Here is a 24,000-nt window from a genome sequence, read left to right on the forward strand (position 1 = left end):
AAACAACATACTGGGCATTATGTACCTCATAAAACTCAGTAGCGTCACTTTTTTAACTAATTAACTTGCAATACAATTGCAAATCAAAGATAAGTATTTGAATCACTATTATTTGCACAAGAACATTTTTATCCTCAACTAATGTAAATTACATGATCCTTTCACAAAATTCATAGCTATGAATTTCCCCATAATAAAGGCAAATGAGCAGTGACTGTTCCTGGCTGTCTGCAGCTCCAAGAGAAGGGTGCAGCATGCAGCCCGTGTTACTCACTCTGTTCCTGTGCGCGTTGATCGATGCGTACCGCACTGTTCCGCGAAAACCAGCAACAGCTCGCGGCTGTCAGAGAACACAAGAGACTCTCACTGGCAGGAACAAACACTCTGACTACTTAACTACAAAGCCACAACGTATCTCATTTGAGATTTTATTTCGTTTTACTGTGTTTCTCCCAGTTCTCAGTAGAAATTCAAGTGGGCACTAATTGGCTGACCAAAAAATAGCAAAGGCAGCACAACAAACACCAATTTAAAATATTTCTTTCTTTTCCAGTTTCTGAAAAACAGCATTTTTTCCCTGATACTCTTGATATCTTGTGATCTTAAGTCAATTGATGTTTTACAATCAGAGAATGTATTTTCCCATCCTTCTTTTATTCAAATAAAAATATTACAGAAATAATTGTATAATTGATGACAGTCATAATTAGTAGATATTTAATTTTTTAAAAAAATCAAACTGTGATATGATTTTGCCTAAGAGAGATCCAATCCATGCTACCCCCTTAATTAATCATTGTATATAGGACTATTAAATTTGCTTTCTTTTATGCAGTCTTATCTTCCCAACCAATAATCCTTTTTGTTTACTCTAACAATGAATATAAGAAGCTTGAATTATCTACCTCACCTCTGACTTCTACTTAGAGAGGTATTGGTGGTCTGTCTGCTCTCCCAAGACTCTTGACAATTCTTAAGATTTTTTTTTAAATTTGCACAATACATTGAAAAGTCTGGTTTGACATACACACAAAAATAACCACAATACATAATTGATACCTTATTAAGATAAAACACTTCACCTCTATCTACCTATATATATATATGTGTGTGTGTGTGTATAATTTTTTCATAGCCACCCACAGATGCTATACAGAGGTATCATTTAAATAAAGCAGGGGCTGCCATTACTGTCAATAAATCTAATGATTGAATCCAGCAGGATTATGCAGCAACATCTTTTAAAAAGGATTCAACAGCCCATATAATCAATGTCTGCTAGAGTACAAAGAGAGCTGAATCAGTGTTAGTTAAGGCAGAGAATATTTTCTAGGATGTTCTTAACATGAAGAGTTGTATCATTGTATCAGATGATATTCCATAGATCTTAGACTTTGCACATCATCATACAGTTTAAATGATGCTCAGAACACATTTCATTTTTAGGCAGGACTGACTCAACTGCCTGAATTATCTTTAATTTTATAAGCATATCATATTCCACACTGAACATTACCCTGAAATGAAACATAACACCGTAGTTGCAGAAATTTCACAGTACCATGCAATTAGAAAAAGAATAGCTCAAAATGCTTTGGAACTGCAGGTTGGTAAATCATCCAACTAAGAGTAACATAGCATCACTGCCAAGACAATCAAAATACAGCTAAACTTTTAAAAATATGTAGTTTAATGAATAGCACTTTTTCAGGAGGGCATTGAGAGCTTAACTTTAAAACAGTTGAAAATACAAATTCCATAAATCTCAAGAGCATATAGTTTCAGAAGATGAAACCAAACGTTTGCTGTCTTTTGCCTCTGGCATGAATGTTAAAAAGTAAGGACTATATCCAGTTTTACTTAGTTAAATATTTCTGTTCTTGTGAGAAAAATGGAAAATATGAAACTTAGGATTAAATACTGCTTTCATTTCTAGCAGTACAACTTCAATTTCTACTTGATAACTAGGATAGAACTGTTTCAGTTGGTGGATAAAGCAAGAGAAAAAGACTTAGAAATGTCACATGAAAACTATATTATGCCATTCAGTTTACAAAATCTAAAAATCTGACCTATTCCACTTCTGTTCTGGGGAAGAAATGTCCATATGAGGAAATTCATTGTGTACCAATTCAAATGCTTTTGAATGTTAAAGTCACAGCCATCCTGACTTGCCCTAACATGATTTTCAATTATATGAGAATCACCTGGATGAGAAGGAAAGGGAAAAAAAAAGAATATTGTTTCTATCTATGAGCTTATCATGAAGTGAATTCATTATTTCAGCAAGGGCATCTAAAGCCTTTCACTGTATCTTGCCTTAAAGTATAGTTTCTATAATCTGAAATAAAAGCATATGTCACTCTGTTATATTTCAAGATGCCATAAAATACCTTTTAGTAATGCAGTTGGTCACCATTCAATAGCAGTATTACAATGCCACACAACAATAATAAAATAATTCTACCATGTCTCTCTTGACATGAGTGATGCTCTGTAGGTCAAATCAAGTTTGCCCAATACAGAACAGAACTTCCAGACTCCAGAGCATTTGCATAACTTCTCAAACTGTTTCAGAACTCTTCATGCATCTCCAATCTCATGTAGCAAAAGAAAAGTACTAAATTCTTCAAATTTAAGTTAAAAAAAAAGATTTTGAAGATACATGCAGATGAATTAAGCAGATCCAGTGACTACAATGAATTTTTCTACTTATAAAGGTACTTTTTAAATGTAACATCAGTTTTCTTTGGAGATGTCACTGCCTGGAAACACTTGGCAATGTCTCAGTAAACTACATGAAGGAAATTAGCTGTTCCTAGCAAAGTGAACTATTTCCACTAAGCACACAGCTTTGAAACCCCTGGGAGACACTATGCTTACAAACCTATGAATGTTGCTTTTTGGAGTAGCTGTGGAAGAGGCAAAACACTCCTTAGCTCAGTTCAGTGTCTCTAGATAAAAGCTCTGGGTTCACTGCTCTGGGCAACATTGGAAAGGTTACACAGAGCAAAAAAGTTCACTTATTACTGCAGTCATGGAAACTAGAAAATCAACATGAAAAAATAAATCACTACTGGTTCTTTACATTATATCTGAGACACGCCATGGTGCTCCCAATCAATCAGGCCATGACTGAGTATTCCTAAGTGTCTAGGTTTTGCACTAAGAAGCCAGCAGTGCTGCCTAGAGAGTAGGGTTCAAAAGCCAGAGGGGATGGGTAGAGAAGCAGCTGCCTGTTACCCCTATTTTCCTTTGCTAATGGTAGAATTCTCCTTTTTTATCTTTTCCCTTGAAAAAGACAATTTCCTATTTCAAATTCCATCAGAAATGTATTTCAATGATTGGAACTACACACAGTTCCAAATCTTTGAAACCTTTTTTCTTAGCTTCAACAATTCACACTCCAATCCTTCCCTTTTTGAGCATATAAACTTTGCAATCCAATGTAATGCTTAGCATATGTTAGCAACTGTTGAGAGCAAATGAAAATTTCAGGGATCACTTTAGTTAGGAAAGATCAAGCAGTTGAAATACAATTGCCATTACAATATATTACAGATCTCAATTGATTATCACTGCATATACAGATCTTCCAACCCACACTTTCAGCTCTGTCTTAAAATCCATATCAGACACTGAGTACCTGCACTTAGACCTCCTCCTCAACCCCTCCCCTACTAGTTGTTGGTATGACACATTACTTGGACTCGGATTTACCTGAACAAACATTGTGATTTCCAAAAACTGACTGCAGCTGTCTGATCCTATGCTACCCAGTCCCAGCAGAAGGTGAGTAACAAGGTAAGTTAACAACTAACAATACAATTAAATTTTGCTATTGTGAGTTCTAACAGACGTGTGGTGACAAATGAAAATTGATCTCCTACTTCATGTGTTATAAATAGCAACACCATCTCTAAGCCAGCAGTATTTGATACACAAAACATCTCCTGAGCTATTCAGCTTTCAGTCTGGAGTACTCAGCCAACGTGATGCTTGAGCTAAAGACTACAATTGTTCCAAAGCTGATTTAAAAGCAGAGGAAAAAGTCTGGTTAGCTGAAGAGGGTAACAACCTACTAATGACTGTCACAAAGCTAAACTTACTGCAGTGAAAAATCACACAGGATAAGCCTGCCATGTGTATGTTTGCTTTGCCTTGTGCAATCTTTCTTCTTCATCTTATTCCATGAGCTGAAGAAGAGATTACTGTAAGAGGAAAACTATCTATATGAATCATATATACTCTGGCAAATAATTACCCAACAGAGCAGAATATTGCTTTAAAAATTTTTGTTCTGCACTTACCAGACTGGAGACCTTAATTTTTAATGTTTTGTACAGATTTTTTTATGTTTTGTACATATCTAGCTTAGTATTTATAATGATAATACCATATATTAAAGAGTGCATAAAGCCAGAAGTAGACTTATTTCAACTACAGATGGAAAGCAAAAAGTCTCAAGGCAGTTAATGTACATAAATGTGCCTTCTTTCCAATTCCCTTCCCTGTCCCAGAGGGGCAGGAGGGGGTGAGGGAAATGAGAAAGAAGCTCAGTGGTACTTGGTTGCCAGCTGAGGTTAAACCACAACAATAAAATAACACATTTTCCTTCTTTTAACTCCACAGAGAATTTAGCCCAAAGCTCAGAAAGAGCTGAAAACCAGAGTTTCCTGCTTGATTTTTGCTTGCTTCTATTTTCACCAGAAAACAAATTTTACTGGACCAAACCATCTGTCTTACCACCACAATAGCTTTTAATTTCAAACAAATAGGACAGCTCTCAAAGACTCTCAGTTCCTCCAAATTTAATGAAAATTGGTGATTAAAGACAGAACCCAAATTAGTACACTGACACAGAGAAAGACAGTTAAAATGCAATTAAAATGGCTCACATCCATCTTAAGAGACACCAATCAGCTGATCAACCAGCATTAATTTTAGATGGCATGTAAATACAAGCCTAGTCCCAAAAGTGCAACTAGGTACTGGTCAGAAAGGTAAGCTGTAGTATGAAGCTGAAAATACTAAGAAATTTGGAGGGCATAAGGGAAGCAGTACACAAAACAATAGAAAAATTGTAAATGTCACCATTCATAGAATAATTTCTTTCAAAAATAAGATCTAGTATCACTAGAAAAATGATTTCTTTTTTTTATAAGGCTGTTACAGCCCATTCCCCTGAGCATCTATTAGCTCTATAGAAAACAAAGGAACTGCTGAATCAGAATACAGAACAGCTATAAGCACGTTTCAGAATGTCTAATTTAAATTTCTAAGTTAAATTGTTTAATGATTGTTTGGATATGATACGAGTGTTCTGCACACAACATGAAACGAGAAAAAAACCAATATACCCTAACAAAGTATTCTATCATCATAATTTTTCATATCTCAGCTATTAATCAAACCGTTTCTTCAGACAGCATATCATTTATTTAGTTTTATTTTTCACACCAAAACCCCAAACTCCAGGTCATAAAGAATCTTCCTTTCAAATATAACCATATATTATTTTCCTAAGTTTTTGATTGAATAATTTAATTTCAAGATTATTCCACTGAGATGAAATTCATAAATCCATTCTCCTTTTGTCAATTGATAATGCTCTTCTTTTCAATTTTTGTATTAATTCATCACCTGCCTTTTTCACCTTGCACTACTACACAAGACACCAGCTAGCTGTCTCTGTAACACTGATTTCCTTCACTACTTTGTCAGTAATACAACCAAACTTGCAAGGATCATGTCCAGAGGATGCTGAAAATGCCATATATATGCACTATAAGCTTGTCCCCTTAATATTCTCCCTGTATGCCCTTGAAGGACGTTGTAGCAGACAATAATTAATGTTACCCTGGTAGGTGTAACCCTGCTGCATCATTACAGCTGCACAGGTCACTGTAGGTGTATCACAGCTATGCATTACTTAAAAAACCTTTGAAACCCAACAGTCTAACAGTTATTTTAATCTCTCTATTAAAAATAATATCTCCACAAACCTAACCAAATTAACTCCTATCTCTTACCTAAAAAAGCATCACTAAGTCAGAAATGGAACCTCAAATGACTGTCATAATTCTTTCAACTCAAGCATACTGCTTATAAAGGGGTCTTGACTTAGTCCCTTCAGCAAATAACCACTTTCATGTAGGACATTTTGACATAAAAATCTAAAACTTCTACAGTTTCTCCTGGTATTAAAGGAAAAAAAAATTGGCCTCCCGTCTTTGTTGACTTAGAGGACGTGAAGGAGAAAACTGAAGAGTACACATAGGCTATTTAAGAATTATTTTACATTTACAGCTTGCATTGAATGACTGTGATACTATACAATAATTTCTTTTCAACAGAACTGAAAGTTATAAAGAAAATCTAATACTGTAATAATTAATCTTAGACTCTTCAAGAGAACTCCATTTACTGAAAGAAGATTTTTTTTCTTAAGTAGTCCACTTTTTAAAAAGCTGTTGACTATCAAATGCTTAGCTCAGACTTTTGAAGGAAATCTTGCAAATCTCACCTGTTTCTAAAAGTATATGTAATGTTCTCTGACTGATGTAGATTAAGTGAAGAAAAGCTGATAATATAATTTAAAAATATTTGTTCCTTAGAAAATTAATTTTTCTCCAGTAGCAAAACGTGCAAAATTTAATTTCATAGACATGGAATGGCAGAAGCAGACTATCATAGGAAGATACAGATTTCAAAAAATTAGTCCAGTTCTCTCTTCCTAGCTTTGAATAATTATTCATTTTTAAAAACATAATATTTATTTTTATTATTTATTTATTAATAAATATTTTTATATTAGAAACGAGGAAAACTGTTTCCAGGAGCTTACTGCATTCTATTTGGCAGGTGAATAATACCACATACATATCTATTGCTTTTTATTTTACACTTATTTGTGCCATAATAGCAGAACTGATTTTGCCAATTGCAAAACACAAAATCAATGCAATAACATTATTCCAAGATGCACATAATACATTTTTTAAACATTTGTTTGCTTATGATTTCTTGTTCATTCTATGCCTTTCTGCAGATCTATAGAGAGTTTAGTACAAATGTACTACATATTTTTAATGCTTTACAATCCCAGCTGTTGCATCTTCACATGCAGTGAAGGAGAGAAGCAGAGAGACGTGGCTGTTAGGAAGGCTGGTCTCAAAACACATGGCTAAGATACCTGTCCTGAGTCTGCAGAAAGCTGGTAACAATGAAAAATTGCTTTGTTAGGAAGAAATTCTTTTCTCAGAAGGTGATGAAGCACTGGAACAAGTTGTCCAGAGAGGATGTAGATGCCCCATCACTGGAAGTGCTCAAGCCCAGGTTGGATATGCCTTCAGCAACCTGGTCTAGGCAAGGGAGCGGGAGCCAGGTGATCTTTAAGGTGCCTTTCAACCCAAACCATTGTACAATTCTATGTGTTCAGTGCCTCTTCTCATTACTTTATGCCTTTGTTAGATAAACAATGAAGAAACTAATACCAAAAAAATATTTTAGGATTGCCCAGTTGCAGACATTTGATCCTGGGAACTTCTAATGCCAAATTTCAGCACACACAGGTCTTTGCTTTATAAGCGTTGGTGCAGGGATGTCCAATACATCATGCATAGCTTCCATGCAATTGCTAAGGAGGAAAAGTAACTTTTTGTCACTTCCTTGTTCCAAACAATTATGTTGCAAGCTAATGGTGTATTCACTTTAAGAGACAACTTATAAAAAGTATCCTCTGAAGTATATACATGTGTAAAAGCCTCAGAGGACTATTACACAGAAACTTATTAACACATGTTTTTCAAAAAGCTCTGAGGAAAATGAAAAATATTTCAAGAGGAAAAATAAGTACTCTGCTCCTTGTTTAGGTGCACACATGTAATCCTCAGCTAATCATATCCCTCTGTAATGTACTGTTCAGCACTGAGAGAGGCCATTACTGAGAAGAGGTAGCACAAGGTAAATGCCAGCGACAAAATGCTTCTCAACAGGATGAAAGAGCGACTGAACAGTACATTTAACAAAATGACATGGACCATTACCCTGCAGCACAGGGCTTTCAGCAGTTTTAGTCAGGTATGGAAAAGAGGTCTGTTTAGAGCAGTTATTGTATTTTAGCCAATTATTTACTATATGCATGGTAAAGTACCCTGAGATATCAAACAGCTCTCTGGAATTTTTTTGTACTGTTAAACAATTTTCCATGAAATCCACCACCATTTAATACTGTACTCATAAACATGTTCTGGTTGTTCTTGGACTCTGTTTTAACCTGTGTCACTCCAAAGAGAGGTGTGTCAAGGAACTGATGCAGAAACAGTGGAAGAGCACTACGATACACTAAGACCAAAACCAGAACAATTTCACAATTTTCTGGAGATGACTGAGGTGCTGCCAATCATTTAAGTTTGATGGGTGGACTCATTCCAAATTTTATTCTGACTGCCATGTTCAGTAACTTCTTGAACAACTTCTAGTATACAGACTTCTATACATAATATTCAGTAGTTACCAGCAAAAATTCTAAATCCTGAGAGGCACTGGGGCAAACAAAAAAACTTGCACCAGTTTTAGCCCACACTATCTGTGGACCACTTCTAAGTCTTTATTTCTTAAAGCTGTATCAATGTTTGCTATAATAGCATTTACTTGAAAAGGAGATTGAGAAGCAATATATAGAAGCAAAGAAGATATATATAAGGAATCCATCTTTAAGCAGTCCATGGCTCCAAATGGCCTTCAAAAAAGAAAAAAGATTTGCAGTAACTATTTTGTTTACAACAGCGTAGCTTCACGATTGCTCCTTTAGTTCTTAAAACTATCCCACTCCTTCTCCCCATCATAAAAAGCTTTTAATGGATATAGCTTCAGCACCATAAAAACAATGTTCTCTTCCAAATACAGAAATTAACAATCTGTAATTCTTCTGCCAAGGTAAGGCAGAAGAACATGGAAGTATTCTCTAGATTTCCTCAGCAATCTAGATAATCCAGAATCTTACTAGAAGAAACACCATGCAATTCAAATGCATAACCATTCCCAAATTTTCACAGGTAAAAAACCAAATGAAAATATGAGTATACAAGAAATGTAAACCTTCTGTCCCTGTATGTAATTGAGCTACAATAGACTTCCAAAGCTTTCAAAATGGATATAATACTCTGGTTTGTTATCTACCAACACATTTTTGTGAAGTATTCTGTGCAGGATTGTTTTCAGTTGTTTGTTTGTCTGGGGGTGCTCCATCATTTTATTGGTTCTTGTTTGTTTGGTTTTGTGTTTGTTTCTTTTTTAAGAATTCAGCTTCTTAAACTACATTTCTAGGACACCGCCTGTACCTTAAAGTGAAATTTGAAGATAAAACCTCATTTGCTAGAAAATCTTCAGAACCTGAGGACACTGAAGAAAGACAAGCAGCACTTTGCTGTACAGAAACACCTGATATGGAATAATATGTGCATTGTTTGATGTGAACAGATTTGTAACTGCTTCCCTAGACAATAAAAAATCTAGACATTTGCATTCACAATTGCTTTCACAGCATTTTTCTAAGGGTCAGTCTGTACAGCAGCTGCTCTATCTTCTGCTTTAGTAGAAGTCAAAGACAATTTTTGTCACCAGCAAAGAGCGTGAGTAATGCTCAAAAAATTTTGGTGGATACTCTTTGGATTTGAATATTTCTGTTAATGTTCAGAGCAAGTAAATACTGTAAAATACTTTAAACCTACTTAATGTTAAAAGAATGTAATTTTGATTTTCAAATAAATATAGGAAAAGTTAGACACTTGAAATTAAGGTCATGCTAAAATGTCCTATGACAGTGAGATCTCTGATGAAGCTCTTCATTTTATTTAAATAACCACTGAAGAATGACCTGAAATCTACTCACTAGGAAGAGTAAGAGAAAGGTGGGGAGATGGGGGAATGCAGTCATAGGGTAGTTCTCCCCTAGACCTAAAAAGACTTATTTATCAAAAATACAAGTCCACAGACAAAATATTCTCTTCTGCATACATTTCAACCTGCTAGTCACAATACTCTCAATAAAGGAATCTCACATTCCAAACTAAGTACCAAATTGGGCAAAAGGGAATTTTCTCCTTCAATGATCTTTGCTGAGTCCAAATTATCAGATTCAGGGGACTAGCTGTCAATATAAACAATTCTTTAGGCTGCCAGTCAGTATACTGAGTAGAAAAACACTGATGTTGTAGATGAAAAGGTTTTATCTAAATGCCACCTTCTTATGGACAGGTTTTTAATTCTGTTACTCCCTAGCTTTGTCATCTCAGCTTGCATATGTTATACTATCTTCTTTGTAAAACAAATAAAATTCAGTTATTTATAACTTGCAATCCACATAAATAGAAGGCCACAAAACTCAGGCCTGTGATAATAAACGATGGTTGAAATTATGGATTTTTAAAAACTATGATCTAAAATTCTTTTTTAGAGGTAAATACTTTTAACAGATAAGATTAGTGGCTTCTTTTTTTTTTATTTTCTTTTGCTTTATTTGTATTAAATTTAATAATACCTCAGAAAACAGTTGTGGTTAAGGTTCAGTTTAAAACAGGAGTGATGACAATTGCCTAAGAGCTGGCTGCAGTACTGATGATGCTAAGAATGCAAATGTCCTTTGCATTTTGTCCCTCAAGGTGTTCTATTTCTGTACCACAGCTGACGCCTTCACTTTCCATTTTCACCATGTAAACAGAGACATGGAAATTGATGGCTATATGAAACTTAGGTTTACATTAAAAAAGAATCATTTATTCTTTGTCTCAATTAAAAAGCAAAAAGATAGGAGTATTTACTTCAGCTATCTCTAAGACAATAGTAAACAAAATGTTAGGTACTACACCTTCAAAAAGCAATAAAGAGCAAACTATGAATCTCATAAATATACTAAATTTGCACCCTGCTAAATGTATTTGCTTGATGATTACAGTATCCCTACAATTAAATTCTAATTACCCTGCTTTGCAGTAATCAATTCTTATCTACACCATTAATTCACTTATTGGCTTCCTCTCTCCAGCAATTTATTTGCTTGCCTGTGTTTCATCCTTCCTTCTTTTAACAGCCTACATCAACTCCAGCAGTTTTTGTTCTTCCCACACTCAATTTTCTCTCCTCTGATCTTTTCTATCCCCAGAGAAGGCTACTCCCACCGATTAGTGGTTTCTTATCAACTTCCATTCTATAATTTAATTCTACATAGAAACTCTACCCCAAATGCCTGCATCCTAGTATTGTCCCCACCATGTAGAATTTAGTATCAGAAGCTGTTACCTTTCATTCATCTTTCACAAACCTACAAAATGCAATAAATGTTTGTTTCTGATTTTTAAGTTTTAGCCAGATAATAGTGTCAGATCATACAACTTAGTAAACTGCAGCTCCTCACTATTCTCAACATGTTTATACATTTGACAAATATCTTATTACTGAATACAACAGATATATCCCTCTCTCCTTGAAGTCAGCTTCTCACAAGCATAGTCATTCAGCCAGCTGGAAGACAGGACATCTTTGGTAAAATGAATCCCTGTCAAAATTAGCAGTTAAAAGTGTTTTCTTTTACAGTAGTAATTCTGAACTATCAGTAGCATGAAAAAGTGTGCAAAGCCTTGTCTTGACTTTATGCTTTATGTTAACATGCTTTTCTTTCAGTTTTGAAGATTTTTATAGACCACCATAGTAAAACGATACTATAAGAAGAAAACTGCAACTATAACAAAACAATTTTAAGGCTAATATCTGGAACAAGTGGGAAACTGTCTCTGCTAACTGAATAACCCAAGAGTATGTAAAACCCCTGGATCCTTCAGATGAGAAATAAAGGCATTTCCTTTAGACAGCATGCTCAGACACTGGGGCAGACTAATACAGCATGAACACATTTTCATTACATAAAACTGCCCCTCAAAATACTCCTTCCTTAATTTCCTTAATGACCTTTTACTCCTCTTTATTAAGAGGGACAATATTTTCCTGTAAGGAAAATGCTAAATTTGAAATTACAGTCCAGATAATGATTATGGAATTCCAAAAAATATTAGTCCTTTTCTAGTTTTTGGGTTTTTATAAATGCAATATTAAACAGCATGTGAAATTCAGCTCTGGTATATTATTCTGATATTTAACGAAGACCTATTTATCACTTGATTTTCCAAATAAAATGACTATCCCAAAATATCTTAGATGTGCACTTCTGTCTCAAGCCAAAAACCAGAAACCTGACTCATTCCTTACTTTTTAACATAATTAATAAATCACATGGCATTTCTGATCCGGGATGGTGTTTGTCAAGCTTACAACAGTTACCAGTACAGTGCAGCTCCCACACTTCTCCAGAAGAAAAGACAGCATGCTACCACATTCAAGAATTCAGATTTCAACTGTGAAAAAAAAAAATCTTACTGGTCTGACATCCCCACATGAGTTGGTAAATTGCCGTGCTAAGCCAAAATCCAGCATAAAACACTTCCTACAGGTGCTTGGAAAACGTCCCATTGCGAAGTTTGACTAGGAAGAAAAGCAAATACAGAATGATAGATGAATACACACAAGTTTCAATGTGTTCACATGTTAATGCAATAACACAACCAGAAAATTCATATTCTATTTCTCTATCTTTCCATTCATGTTTTCACTTCACTGAACTCCCAATAAATTTGAAGAAAATGTTCTTAAGAAAAACAATCACCCAACTTAGAATATCTGAACAGTGGCCTATATTATCCTAAGAGATTGTCATCTTACGTTATCACTTAGAATATATTAAATTTTGGCAAGAATTTTCTAGTTATGTCAACTAGTCACAGAATTTCAGCTTTGCCTAATTTGTCACAAGGAAAACAAACAACCAAGGATTTCAAGATTTGAGTTCAGTACAAAGCACAATTAGCTCCAGCTAATTCTTTCTCACCAATTTCACTTAACATTCACTGCCTCGATGCCCTTTTCCTATTAAATGAAGGCTTAAATGGGGAAGGGTCAGGGACAATACAAGTTTTATAAAAGTTGCCAGGAAGAAGTGATGCAAATGAAATTTTTCTAATGTACAGAAACTTGTTGGAAGTTTTATGTAATCATCATTAAGCTGACAGGAAACAGCAATATATGTCAAATATAACCAACCATATTTGCATCTATTAGAAAACACAAAGATTAGTTTATTTTTTCCTCATTTACAAATTCTGACAGTTCAGAGTTCTAATGATATTTGTCTTACAGACCAATATTAAAAATAGGTGAATTGAATTTCAGGAATAAATTCAAAGAAAATAGAAAGTAGTAAGAACAAAAGCATGATACCATTAGGAAGGCACTCTCCTCATACTGACACATTAGCAATAGATCTAATAAGAATTGCACAATAAAACAATAGTTTTCTCCTGCAGTCTGTCTTTCATTTCCTTGTTTGAAAATAAATTAAATACATACTATTGAAGGACTTCTAAATAAACTCTACAGTTAGTATCTATTATTTTATCACATGACAATATTAATTGCCATTAGTCAAGCACATTGTTGTATCTCATGGCAAATACTCTTGGTTACATGATGCTAAAGATAAGAGTTGGAAGTTTCAACTACAGCAAATTGCAAGGAGGCCTTAAGTGGAGACAATGAAAAAGACCAAAATTACTTTTGTTGCAATCCAAGATTAATTAATAGAAAAAATTCTGCCCTACCTGATGATTAAACATCTAATTTTCCATGCCTTCTCAATTTTGCATTTTAGCATCTAATATAGAAGCTATTTTTATTTAGGCAGCCATCTAATGATCACTTACTGGTTTTATGTCCCTGTGCAGGAATCCCACAGAATGAATACTTTCAATAGATTCCAAAATCTGCTTCCCGAGCCGCAGAGTGGTGCTAATGGTGAATGTCCCTCGAGATTGGCTACGACGCAGGTCTGCCAAGTTCCGACCCTGAGCAAACAAATTAAAAGCACATTTCGTAAAAAAATACTAATGCCAAGATTCACAGATGCTGTAAAGTCTTCCTACTTCTTTAGTTGTCCATGATTAAACATTAAATACTCTCAACACCTATTTCCACACTCAAGGGTAACACATCTCACCTAAAAGTAATGACTTTGTTCTCGAGTATCTCCAACAATAAATTTAGAATTTTTTTTTTAAATATGAACCTTAGTACCTTCCTAGTCCTAAAAACATAGGACAAACTAATCCTCATTAGAATACCAGTACAAATACTAATATTTAAAATTGTATTTGTATCACACCCAAAAAATGGCCACTGAGAAAATGCTAATGAAGACTTCACACTCATTTCTTTCAGGAAAATACATAATTTAATTACATACTATATGAAACAGATGGAAAATATATTATGTAGGAAATACAACCCTATGACATCACAGAACTGTTGTTCTAAAATAACAGACGAACAACAGTATGAACTACAACATACATTTTTGATTATTCATATTCACCAGGATGACAAAGGACATTAATCCCATAACTCTAAGTGCTAATCAACTATTTAATCCCTTTTTAAATGAACAAGTCTTTCAGTAACATGAAGTGTTTTCTTTTATTTGCTTGGTGTGATTTTTGACTTTTATAAAAAAAAGACAACAAAATGCAGAGAGTAATATAGTAATATAATGCATTTTAGACTATCTTCAAGTGAAGATTTAAAAGGAATGTAAAATATCCCAGAAGACATCACAGTTCACTCTTCCAACAGTTAGATCTTTCTCAAAATGGAAGCTTTCTCCTTTTGAGAGAATTATGGAAAGGATATAAAAGCAAAAACATATAAGGATATGCTCAATTTAGGTTCACTTACTACAATGCATTTGTGATCTTTGGGATTTTGTTTGTTTGTTTAGCATCCTCTAAAATCTTATGGATATTTTCATCTACACTTGGCTAATAAACCTAAACACACACAAGCAAACATTGAGCACTTTGATACACTAACCTGCAACTGCATGACCACATAGTTAAACCTGTCGTTCCGCCCACATCCTATGAATCTACAGACATGATCTTTTCCTAAGAGAAAAAGAAGCAAATTAGCCAATAATAATAATGAAATCCTGTGGTTTATTCCTGTAAATACCTAGGAAATTATTGGAAAACATGTAAAATAATAAACTAAGCCCTACACAGTTCAATAGCAATAAAACCCAAGTTAGTTCTACCTGCAATTAAACAGAAGCTTTCCCATACCACAGCTCTCACTCTTCCATAAGAAAACATGCACAACAACTTGCCTAAACCTCCACAAATGTGAGGCATTTTGGACTGGAAAAGGTTATTTTCTTACAAAGCCTATGGTTTGTAATAGACAATATTCCTAGCCAATATTCCTCTTTTCTATAAGCTGCCATGATGAAAGAAAACACTTGTGAGTTATGTTTTATATTAAAAAATTGCAGTAAATGTAATTCAACTAATTCAATTTATTAATATATTTTCCTAGAACAGAATCCTTGTTCTTTAGCTACAGAAGATAAATTCAGCTCAGGTATACTGAAACAGAAAAAAAAAAAAAAGAAAAAAGAAAAAAATCAGAGTTTTGAGAGTTTTGTTTAAGCTGATTTTCTTTAAAGCCTCCTCCTGTCCTAGGAGCAAACAGTGGAGAAGACAGGTCAAGAATAATCTCCTTACTCTCCTGCAGTTGTAAGTCAAAGCAGAAGATTCCCCAGGTAAATGCAGAGAAAAAGGGAAGCCAAAGGCTGCAGCTGGAAACACAAGGGGCGAGCCAACCTCCTGTCATCTTGGTACCAGTGTTCAATGACCTGGAGAAAAGCTGGGACCCCTTGTGACCCAACTCTGCCCCACGCCACGACAGAACAGGGAACTGTAGGATTAAAGCTCCTCAGGCCAATTCCCTTCCTTTCTCACACCAATGGAAGCTACAACCAATAGAAAGCTGATGATCTCAAGTAGTTGCTGAAGATGGCACCTAATATTTTCTATCATTAATTTCTTTACCCTTAGGATTACAAGAATGTCATAAACAGGGAACCTCCACCCCCCTCATTACTGTTTTCAAAACACCATCATGTCTTGCTAATTACCTGAGGGGACTTTTTGCTACTGCTGTGCTTGTCGCTTCATCAAAACCCTAAAACTTGACCCTACAGCTTTTAAATATTTTCAATTCACTTGACAGAAAAGTGGTTGCCTGTTTCTTACTTCCTCAGGAAGCTGCTTGCCACATCCAATTTAAACAGGTAGGTAGGCTCTTTTAAACAAAGAAAATCTTACAGGATTCATCAAAATAATTTGTTCTAAAAGAAATCTCTATATTTCTGCAAATACATAAGTGCTAAACTTTAAGTATCACTGGTTTTCCTCCACTTTTTCCTTCCACCCATTTGTTCAAGTAAGACAGGAAATATTACAGACAGTACCATTTTATGAAGAAAAAGGATTAGCAAATTTATCAAGATGAAATTTTGTATATTCATTGCTGCAGTTTCCATTAATGAAGTCTCATCTCAAATATTTATGATTAATTTTACAGCCACTTGTGGGTGTTCTGAAGGAACATCTTCAGAGAAACATATTAGTCAGATTTTATCTGACAAATTCAGCAAATGTTCAAAACTCAGTTTGGTCAGAGAAATCCCATTGTGACTGGAGCACCAACTCAGTTTGTGTGGTAAATTCCCTAAAAACTTTTACATAAAACTGAGGAAAGAGGAAGGACAGAAGTAGAGCCTGAATACCTTATTCAAATAGAATGATCCCCCACCACTCCAGTGGGGCTATACACACCTACTACAGCTTTTTCCTCAGCAGGAAAACAGTATTTTCTTACCCCTGGGAGCTACACAGCTGGGCTGCAGGGTGACAGGACGAGGGTAATAGGCTGCAGGGAACAACTCTGCCCTTGGAAACCTCCTAGGGAGGCTGCTAAGGCTGCGTGCCATTCCTCAGGCTGCTGCAGTGTAGCACTAGAGCAGCTTTACAGCCTACACCAGGCACTGCCATCACTGAATTACACTCCAGAGCTGCAAATGAGTGAGGGAGAAGCCTGTAAGGTTGTGTGAGACAGAAACCAACTGAGTGAGTCTCACTCTCACTGAGTGAGATGTGATAAATCTGTCTTCTCCCATCTGACTGTGGGAACAGATGGCCTAACAACATGGTTAAACAAAACAACCATCTGTTGCAGCAGATTTCTTTTTTTTTTTTTTTTTAACAGCAAAATAAGGAACTTAAAGAGTTAAACAATATTCTGCAATAATAATTAGGAGACAGCAGGGAGAAAAAAATTAAGATGCAATTGATGACTAAGCCGTAATAAATGGCCGTATCAGTGAGCCTAGTCCTCCTTCATAATTAAGAGAGAAGTCATACAATTACTCACATATTCCAGCATGTTTTGCTAGCTTGGAGTCTTAAAAAGAGCTTATTTGATGTTTTTCATTAGTCACTGTACCATATACAAAGTTACTACTTTTATATACTAAATTATATCACATAGTTATTACTCATTTTACCCCCGCAAAAATGACCACACTGTTTTAATTTTAAAGTTTCTGAAAGTAAAGAATGGTAAGAAATACTGCATCCCTGCACTTCTGACAACAGCTATTCTTATTTCACTTTCACAGTTTTTGTGAAATAAGATTCCAATACAGATAGATTCAAAAGTATATTTATAACACTGAGAATGTGCCTGGGCCTAGCACAGACTAGAAGAGCTATTCTGCTCTAGACATAGTACACCTGTTTATTTATTCTCTTCTAAAAGTCTGTTTCTTCATAATATTCTAGAAATTGTGCAATAATTTTTAAAAATCAGATCCACACATCAAGAAAATCCTCATCAACACTGCAAGCTCACCATCTCTCATTACAGAGGAAACTTTTCAAATACTTGAAAGAAAAACGATTTTCATGACAATTCTATTCCTTCCTCTCTATGTCGAATGCAACTAGAACACCTTGCAAGAAGAGAACTTAAACCCTTTGAGAAAAGGAGAATAATTATATGTATATACATACATACACATACACCAAAATGGGATAGAAGAACAAGATAAAAGTTGGTCTCAGAGGACGTATGAAAATAGAAGGTTGTTACAAAAATATCTTAAAAGAACTGTTTACAATTTCACCTGGTTTTAATTGGCATGAAAAGAAAAAACTTGAGAAAAAAAAGACTAATTTATACATGATTAAAAAAGCATTTAAGAATAATAATTTAAAAATCTTTGAGAAGCAATTATAAAGCTTTTTATTCTGCATTTTCATCCACTTTTCCTGATTTTCCCTATGCTTCAAATTTTTAGCTCTTCCATATTGAAAACCTGTGAAAGTAAAGAAATTAATGCAAATGGCTCCTAGGAGCAAAGATTTTCTGTAAAACATGAAATGCTCCCTACCATAACCTTATCTAATAAAAAACCTTCCAAGTACAGATAAAAAAAAGTGCATGTAAAACTAAAATAGTGCATCTGTGCAAATTCTAAATTGCTACATATGCAAAAGGATATATCTATATAGATATATAGATATATCCATCTCTTCACTGCGTTTGCTTCACTGATAACCTACAACATCCCCTGTCTAAAACCAGAGCAGTAACAGTGTTAACTTCCACAACAATGACTGGAGGTCACCTCTAGTTTACTATCACCACCAGCTTCTTTTTATTTTCTTTTTTGTTTGTTTTTTTTCTGTGCAAGAGAGCAACAAGATATAAAATGTAAGGAATAATGTGTTTATATTGTTTTGTCATAAAGATTTTCAAAAGTGTTATTTCTAAAGATTTCATAGAAAATCTGAGTTTCAGTTATATAAAAGCTTTTATTTATTATTTGTTCAGAGAAATAACACAGAAAATAAATAACAGAATTATTTATTTGGATTATATATTATGTGGACAATTTGTCTCAGTGAATGTGTTGTTCAGATGTTTCATTGTTCTGTTCTTTTTATCTACACGTCCCATGATTCAATAGAACCAAAGACTCTTCTTTTGGAATTATAGTTTCCTAACTATTCCTCTGAGAGTATAACTTCTGTAAGGCCCTATGCCAATTTTTCACACATAAATCTTTTAATGTCTCATTTTTTTTTCCATAAATATTTCAAAAGATAAAAAAGTTTTGACTAAGACAAAAAAATAACTTTTCTAATATCTTAACTGAAACTCCACTATACTGTAATTCACAGTAGAAAGTAAAAATGCATTCCAGGTACACAGTCCTGGAGGTCCTGTTTTCCTAAATACACTGGCATTGTAGTGCTACCAAATTTCAGTGTTTTCTTTCAGATCTATTAATTTCCTTATCACTTAGTTGTTTCAGCTATACCATTTTAAAGACTGGGTTTTGTAAAAATAGAATCAAGCTCATGTGTGCAGAAAAAACACATAAACTGTTGGAAAAATTATTTCTGAGTGTTTAAAAACTCCAGGAGCTACAGAGTATATTGTTCTTCAAAACTCACTGTCTTTAGGATAATTTCTTTCAAGAACCCTGACAAATGTTTTCCAAACTTTCAATTGGTAATACTGAAATTTACTATTCATCTCTGGACTAGAAACTTTAAAATTCAAAGAAAATCCTTGCTCAGCTACAGAATACTAGATGTTTTAGTGAAATCCTTGAAACAGACAAAAGCGTAGGAACAGTTTGTTACCATCATAACATGTGACATGCCTGCCCCCTTAAATCTATAGAGGCTGTCAATTCCTGCTGCAGTGTGACCTTTACAGCACATTAGGCAGCACCATATGTCATGCAGACTTTGTTTTATTCAAACTAAGAGTTTGGAAAAAATTGGGCTGCTGACAGGAGTTCATGTATTATTCAAAATCTTCCAGATTAAAAATAATAATTTTTAAAGAAAAAGTCACTATTTAAACTTTCTTTCTGTAATCTTGCATTGTAAAAAGCAATTAAGAGAAGCCACAGCATATTTCTCTATATTGATAGCTTCATTAAAGTATCTATTGAAAGGTAAAGAAAGTGTGACTATTCAAACTCTGATTCAAGGAATTGAACCCTGGAAGTATTTCCAGATTTTACATGTCAGTAGTTTTCTCATACAAGTTACAGTACTTCAAAGTTGGGACTTTTGCTTGCAGGGACTTTTAAAAGTATGTTTCCCATTTCAGTATTAGAATTCTCATCAATACCTGCACAGCAAAGAAAACAAATATTCTTATTGCATATGCTAGATTTAGGACTCTTACATATTCAGTGCTATATAGTACAGAAAAAAAAGACCATATTAGAAGAAAAAATACAAACAAGAATAACAAAAAAGTCTAGAGCAAAAAACAAAGAGAAGATATATTCAGAATAAAGTAAGACTGAATCAAAACTTTTGCAGCAATTGAATTATTTTTGTTGTTCTTTTTATTTTCTTGTCATCCCATTTCAAACAAAAGCTTCACTGTAGCAAAACTTTCAGAATCTGAAAGAGCTTCTATTCTGCTTTTAATAATCATTTACCAAGAACATGCAAAATACAGAAAATATTTACTCAAAATATTACTATAATTACAATTTTTTTTTAAAGAAGATACACTGACATTCTACTTCTTGCAAATCCAAGATACAGCCTTACCTTGCAGCTTCTTCAACACAGCTACTTCCATTTTCAGCACTTGCTTTGGCTGCTGAGCTGATTCGACCTTCAGTGCAACGTTTTCCCGAGTAAGCAAGTCCAGTGCATCGTAAATTTCTCCAAATCCTCCACCTCCTATTTTCCTCAACTACATTGGGGAAAAAGAAAGAACAAAAATATATCTTAAAGAGAGGAGAAGAAAGAAAATAAAACAGCAATACTTCTTTGCTCTGTCTGTCATACTCTAAACACTGTTGTATTACAAACAGATTTTAAAATAAAAATCATATCCTTCACAACATAAAAGAGCTACTGAATAATTGACCAATGTATGGCTAACCACAGTTTGGAAGAGAGCACACCTGATCCCCATCTGCACTATTGTATACAGTATAATAGAAAAGTGCAGTAGTATTCCCAGCATGAATCTGGGCAGGGTCAGCATGCTGAATAAAGTCTTTCCTCAAATAGTCACGCACAGCCCAGAGATCTTCAAATACAAATGCACAGCGACATTTTTAAAATATGCCATCTTCTTCTCTTTTCAGAAAAATGCACGCTGAATAATAAAGGTACAGTTATACAGGTTTTTGGACTTCCTGAAAAGAGAGTATTTTCTATTATATGGAGTGGCTTAAACACAGCAGCTAAATCATAAATCTTAAGAATTTTAAGATTATCTTTGAACATACATCTCAAATGTTACACACATTCACTTACAATTCATCAATATCATTCTTATTAACAGACTCAAGAAACTTGCAGCACTGAAAGTTTCATCTGTGCAAGGAAGAGGTAAAAAGAATGTTCATGGCTTACTAATTAGTTTGCACTACATTCAGAGCAAATATTAATAGGTATTTTTTCACTCTGATTTAAGTGGTCTCGGGGAACAGACACTTCTTTGGTTTTCAATATCAAAAATGTCAATGTTGCTTCACAAAATGCCTCCCCTGGCTAACATTCTAAAGCTGATAAAAGAGAAAAGGAGACAAAAAGAACTTACCCTAAGACTGACATGGTTTTCTAAATGTCACCTGAAAACATACACTTGCTACCATTATATAAAATGTCATCTAAACAGTCCAGGGTTCTAGAGAACAGCAATATGCTGACCTATCTGCAGGTTCTGAAAATCTACAAATCCAGACCATCACACATCTGACTGAGCAGGAAAATAATTTTTTAAAATAGCTTAGGCTCTATGAATAAGGAAGAAGATAATAACACATGAATTTTCAGCATAGTACAAGCACATCAGTGGGAATGCATGGTGAAAAAGGTGACAGGAGAAGGAAAGAGGTGACACAGTCATCCTCATCTCCTTACAAACACAAATGTATCATCTAACTTAATTTACCAGCTTTGAGAAATGGCCACACCTAGAAAGATCGGCTTTGAAAGGGTTGTTTCTCTGCTGGTGTGCTTAAAAAAAAAATTAAACAAACGAAAACACCACCATCCTAATAAAATAAATAGATTAATTTATATCCTCAGCTAAAGTACACCAGAATCATTACACCAAATAATTACATCACTCAGTATTCCAGGCACAAATTAACCTCCTTTTGATTGCAGAAAAAAATACTTTCCACGTCCTTTGTCACAGAGTCACACACATTCAACAACGAGCCCATATTCTCCTTGGTCTTTCTGAGCTGCCAACATCCCTAAAGAAGCTTTTCTTGTTGCTTTTCACATCCTTCACCAGTCACAAGCACCAGCTGAGCTCTGGCTTTCCCATATATTCATCACACAGAGGCAACGTTGCCAGGCTCCTCTTGGGCAGCCCATCCCTGTTCCCACCTTCTGTTCACTTGCATTTTGCTTTCCAGTTCACACAGCTGTTGACCACTCAACCATACTGGCCTCCTGCAACATCTGCCCAACATCTTTTACCTCGATGAGGACCACATTGCCCTTGTTTACATCTGCATTATAATTTCCCACTTTGTTCATTAGTTTCAGACTTCTCTTTTTGCATTCAGCATCTCCCACCCCAAACTCTTTCTCTCCATTCTCTCTTCGACTTCTGTGTCTTTGTACACTTCCAGGCTAAAGCAAACAATTTCCAACAAGTTTTATCTTGGTACCTTTTCTTACACTGCCAATTGAATGGCATTCTTAAACATATCAAAATCCAATTATCATTACAACCAAGTCTCTCCAAGTAGGGATTGTAGTAAATGTTTCAAAGGCAAAAAAGAGGCATCAACAAAGGATAAAAGCAAATGTTATCAGACACCAAGAAAGCAAGAGGTTATCACTGGGGAAAAATATTTTATAATGTCTTTTTTATGCTTACTTTCAAAATAGAATCACCTTAAATAACATCTAGGTTAAAACTGAATTTAATTGAATATGGATTTTTAAAATGTTCATGTCCAAAAATTTTAGATATGGTTTTCACAACTGCAAAGAACAAGGTCCTCAATAGTAAAAAAATCCAAAAACGGCATTTCAGTTTCTTCCACTGGGAAACTGTCCTATGAAATCTTGAATTCAGGAAGTCTGTCACCTTAGATGCCATCAAGAAATCCTTAATATTTGCTACAGAAGAAATTGAAGAGTTACTGACAGGAAATACTTGGCACTCATTTACCTGTTAATACCCGATCTGGAAAACATATGAGTGAAAATGCATAATTACATGAAATGAACTTCAGCCTACTTTCAGAATTTTCCAGAAGACACTTAAGTCATCAGCAGTCTTCACTACATAAGAAAGAAAATAAACCAGAAGAAAACACAGCTACTGTTGCACACATCAGACAACTAAGTAGTTTTGTGGATAGTGATATATTAGTATGTTATATATATATGTTATGTTTTATATATATATATTATATCTATTGTATTTTGTATATTATTGTATATAAAATACTATTTTATACTATTTGATCTGATTCAAGACTATACTTTCTGGTTTTGCTTCACTGTTGTATTGAGATGAAACATAAGGTATTTTACAAACATTTATACTCCAGAGATAGCTATTTAGGTTCTATTTACCTAAAAGGAAATACAAAGATTTCCTACACAAAGTTAGTATCCTGCATCCAAAGTTAGTATGCTTCCTGCATTTTTAAATGAAAGATAAGGCACAAGACAGTTGAAACTATTCTCTCTTATTAATTTTAAATTAATAATGATTTGTATCTTCTATGTTCAGTCTTACAGTTCTAAACATCTTGAAATAGGGGAGTAATATAAAGCAAGCAATTCAGAATCCTTTCACAGCCTACTACACACACAGATACTCTAAATGATCTATTGTGAACTGGCTTTTTTTTTTTTTTTTTAATTCTAAGTTAAAAAACCCAAAGTGATCAGAGGAATGGAGGAGGAACTACGAGAACTCAGCCTGTTTCTCCCAGCAAAAATAGCTTCAAATGGATACTGTTTCTCA

General features: G+C 34.5%; 1 protein-coding gene across 2 annotated transcripts in view; it reads right to left on the minus strand.

Annotated features, from left to right (window-relative positions):
- The window catches only part of TTBK2 (tau tubulin kinase 2), an 80,962-nt gene that overhangs the window by 34,563 nt on the left and 22,399 nt on the right, over positions 1–24,000 (minus strand). For both annotated transcript variants that reach the window (XM_088167012.1, XM_014869294.2), the window contains exons 3-7: positions 20,592–20,739; positions 14,974–15,047; positions 13,812–13,952; positions 12,433–12,537; positions 275–340 (exon numbers count right to left, since the gene is read on the minus strand). In XM_088167012.1, the coding sequence (XP_088023138.1) occupies positions 275–340; positions 12,433–12,537; positions 13,812–13,952; positions 14,974–15,047; positions 20,592–20,739 (534 nt within the window). The remainder of the gene's footprint in view (positions 1–274; positions 341–12,432; positions 12,538–13,811; positions 13,953–14,973; positions 15,048–20,591; positions 20,740–24,000) is intronic.

Source organism: Sturnus vulgaris, chromosome 6 (genome assembly GCF_052056855.1).
Source record: "Sturnus vulgaris isolate bStuVul1 chromosome 6, bStuVul1.hap1, whole genome shotgun sequence".
In the NCBI taxonomy this organism is placed as follows: Eukaryota; Metazoa; Chordata; class Aves; order Passeriformes; family Sturnidae; genus Sturnus; species Sturnus vulgaris.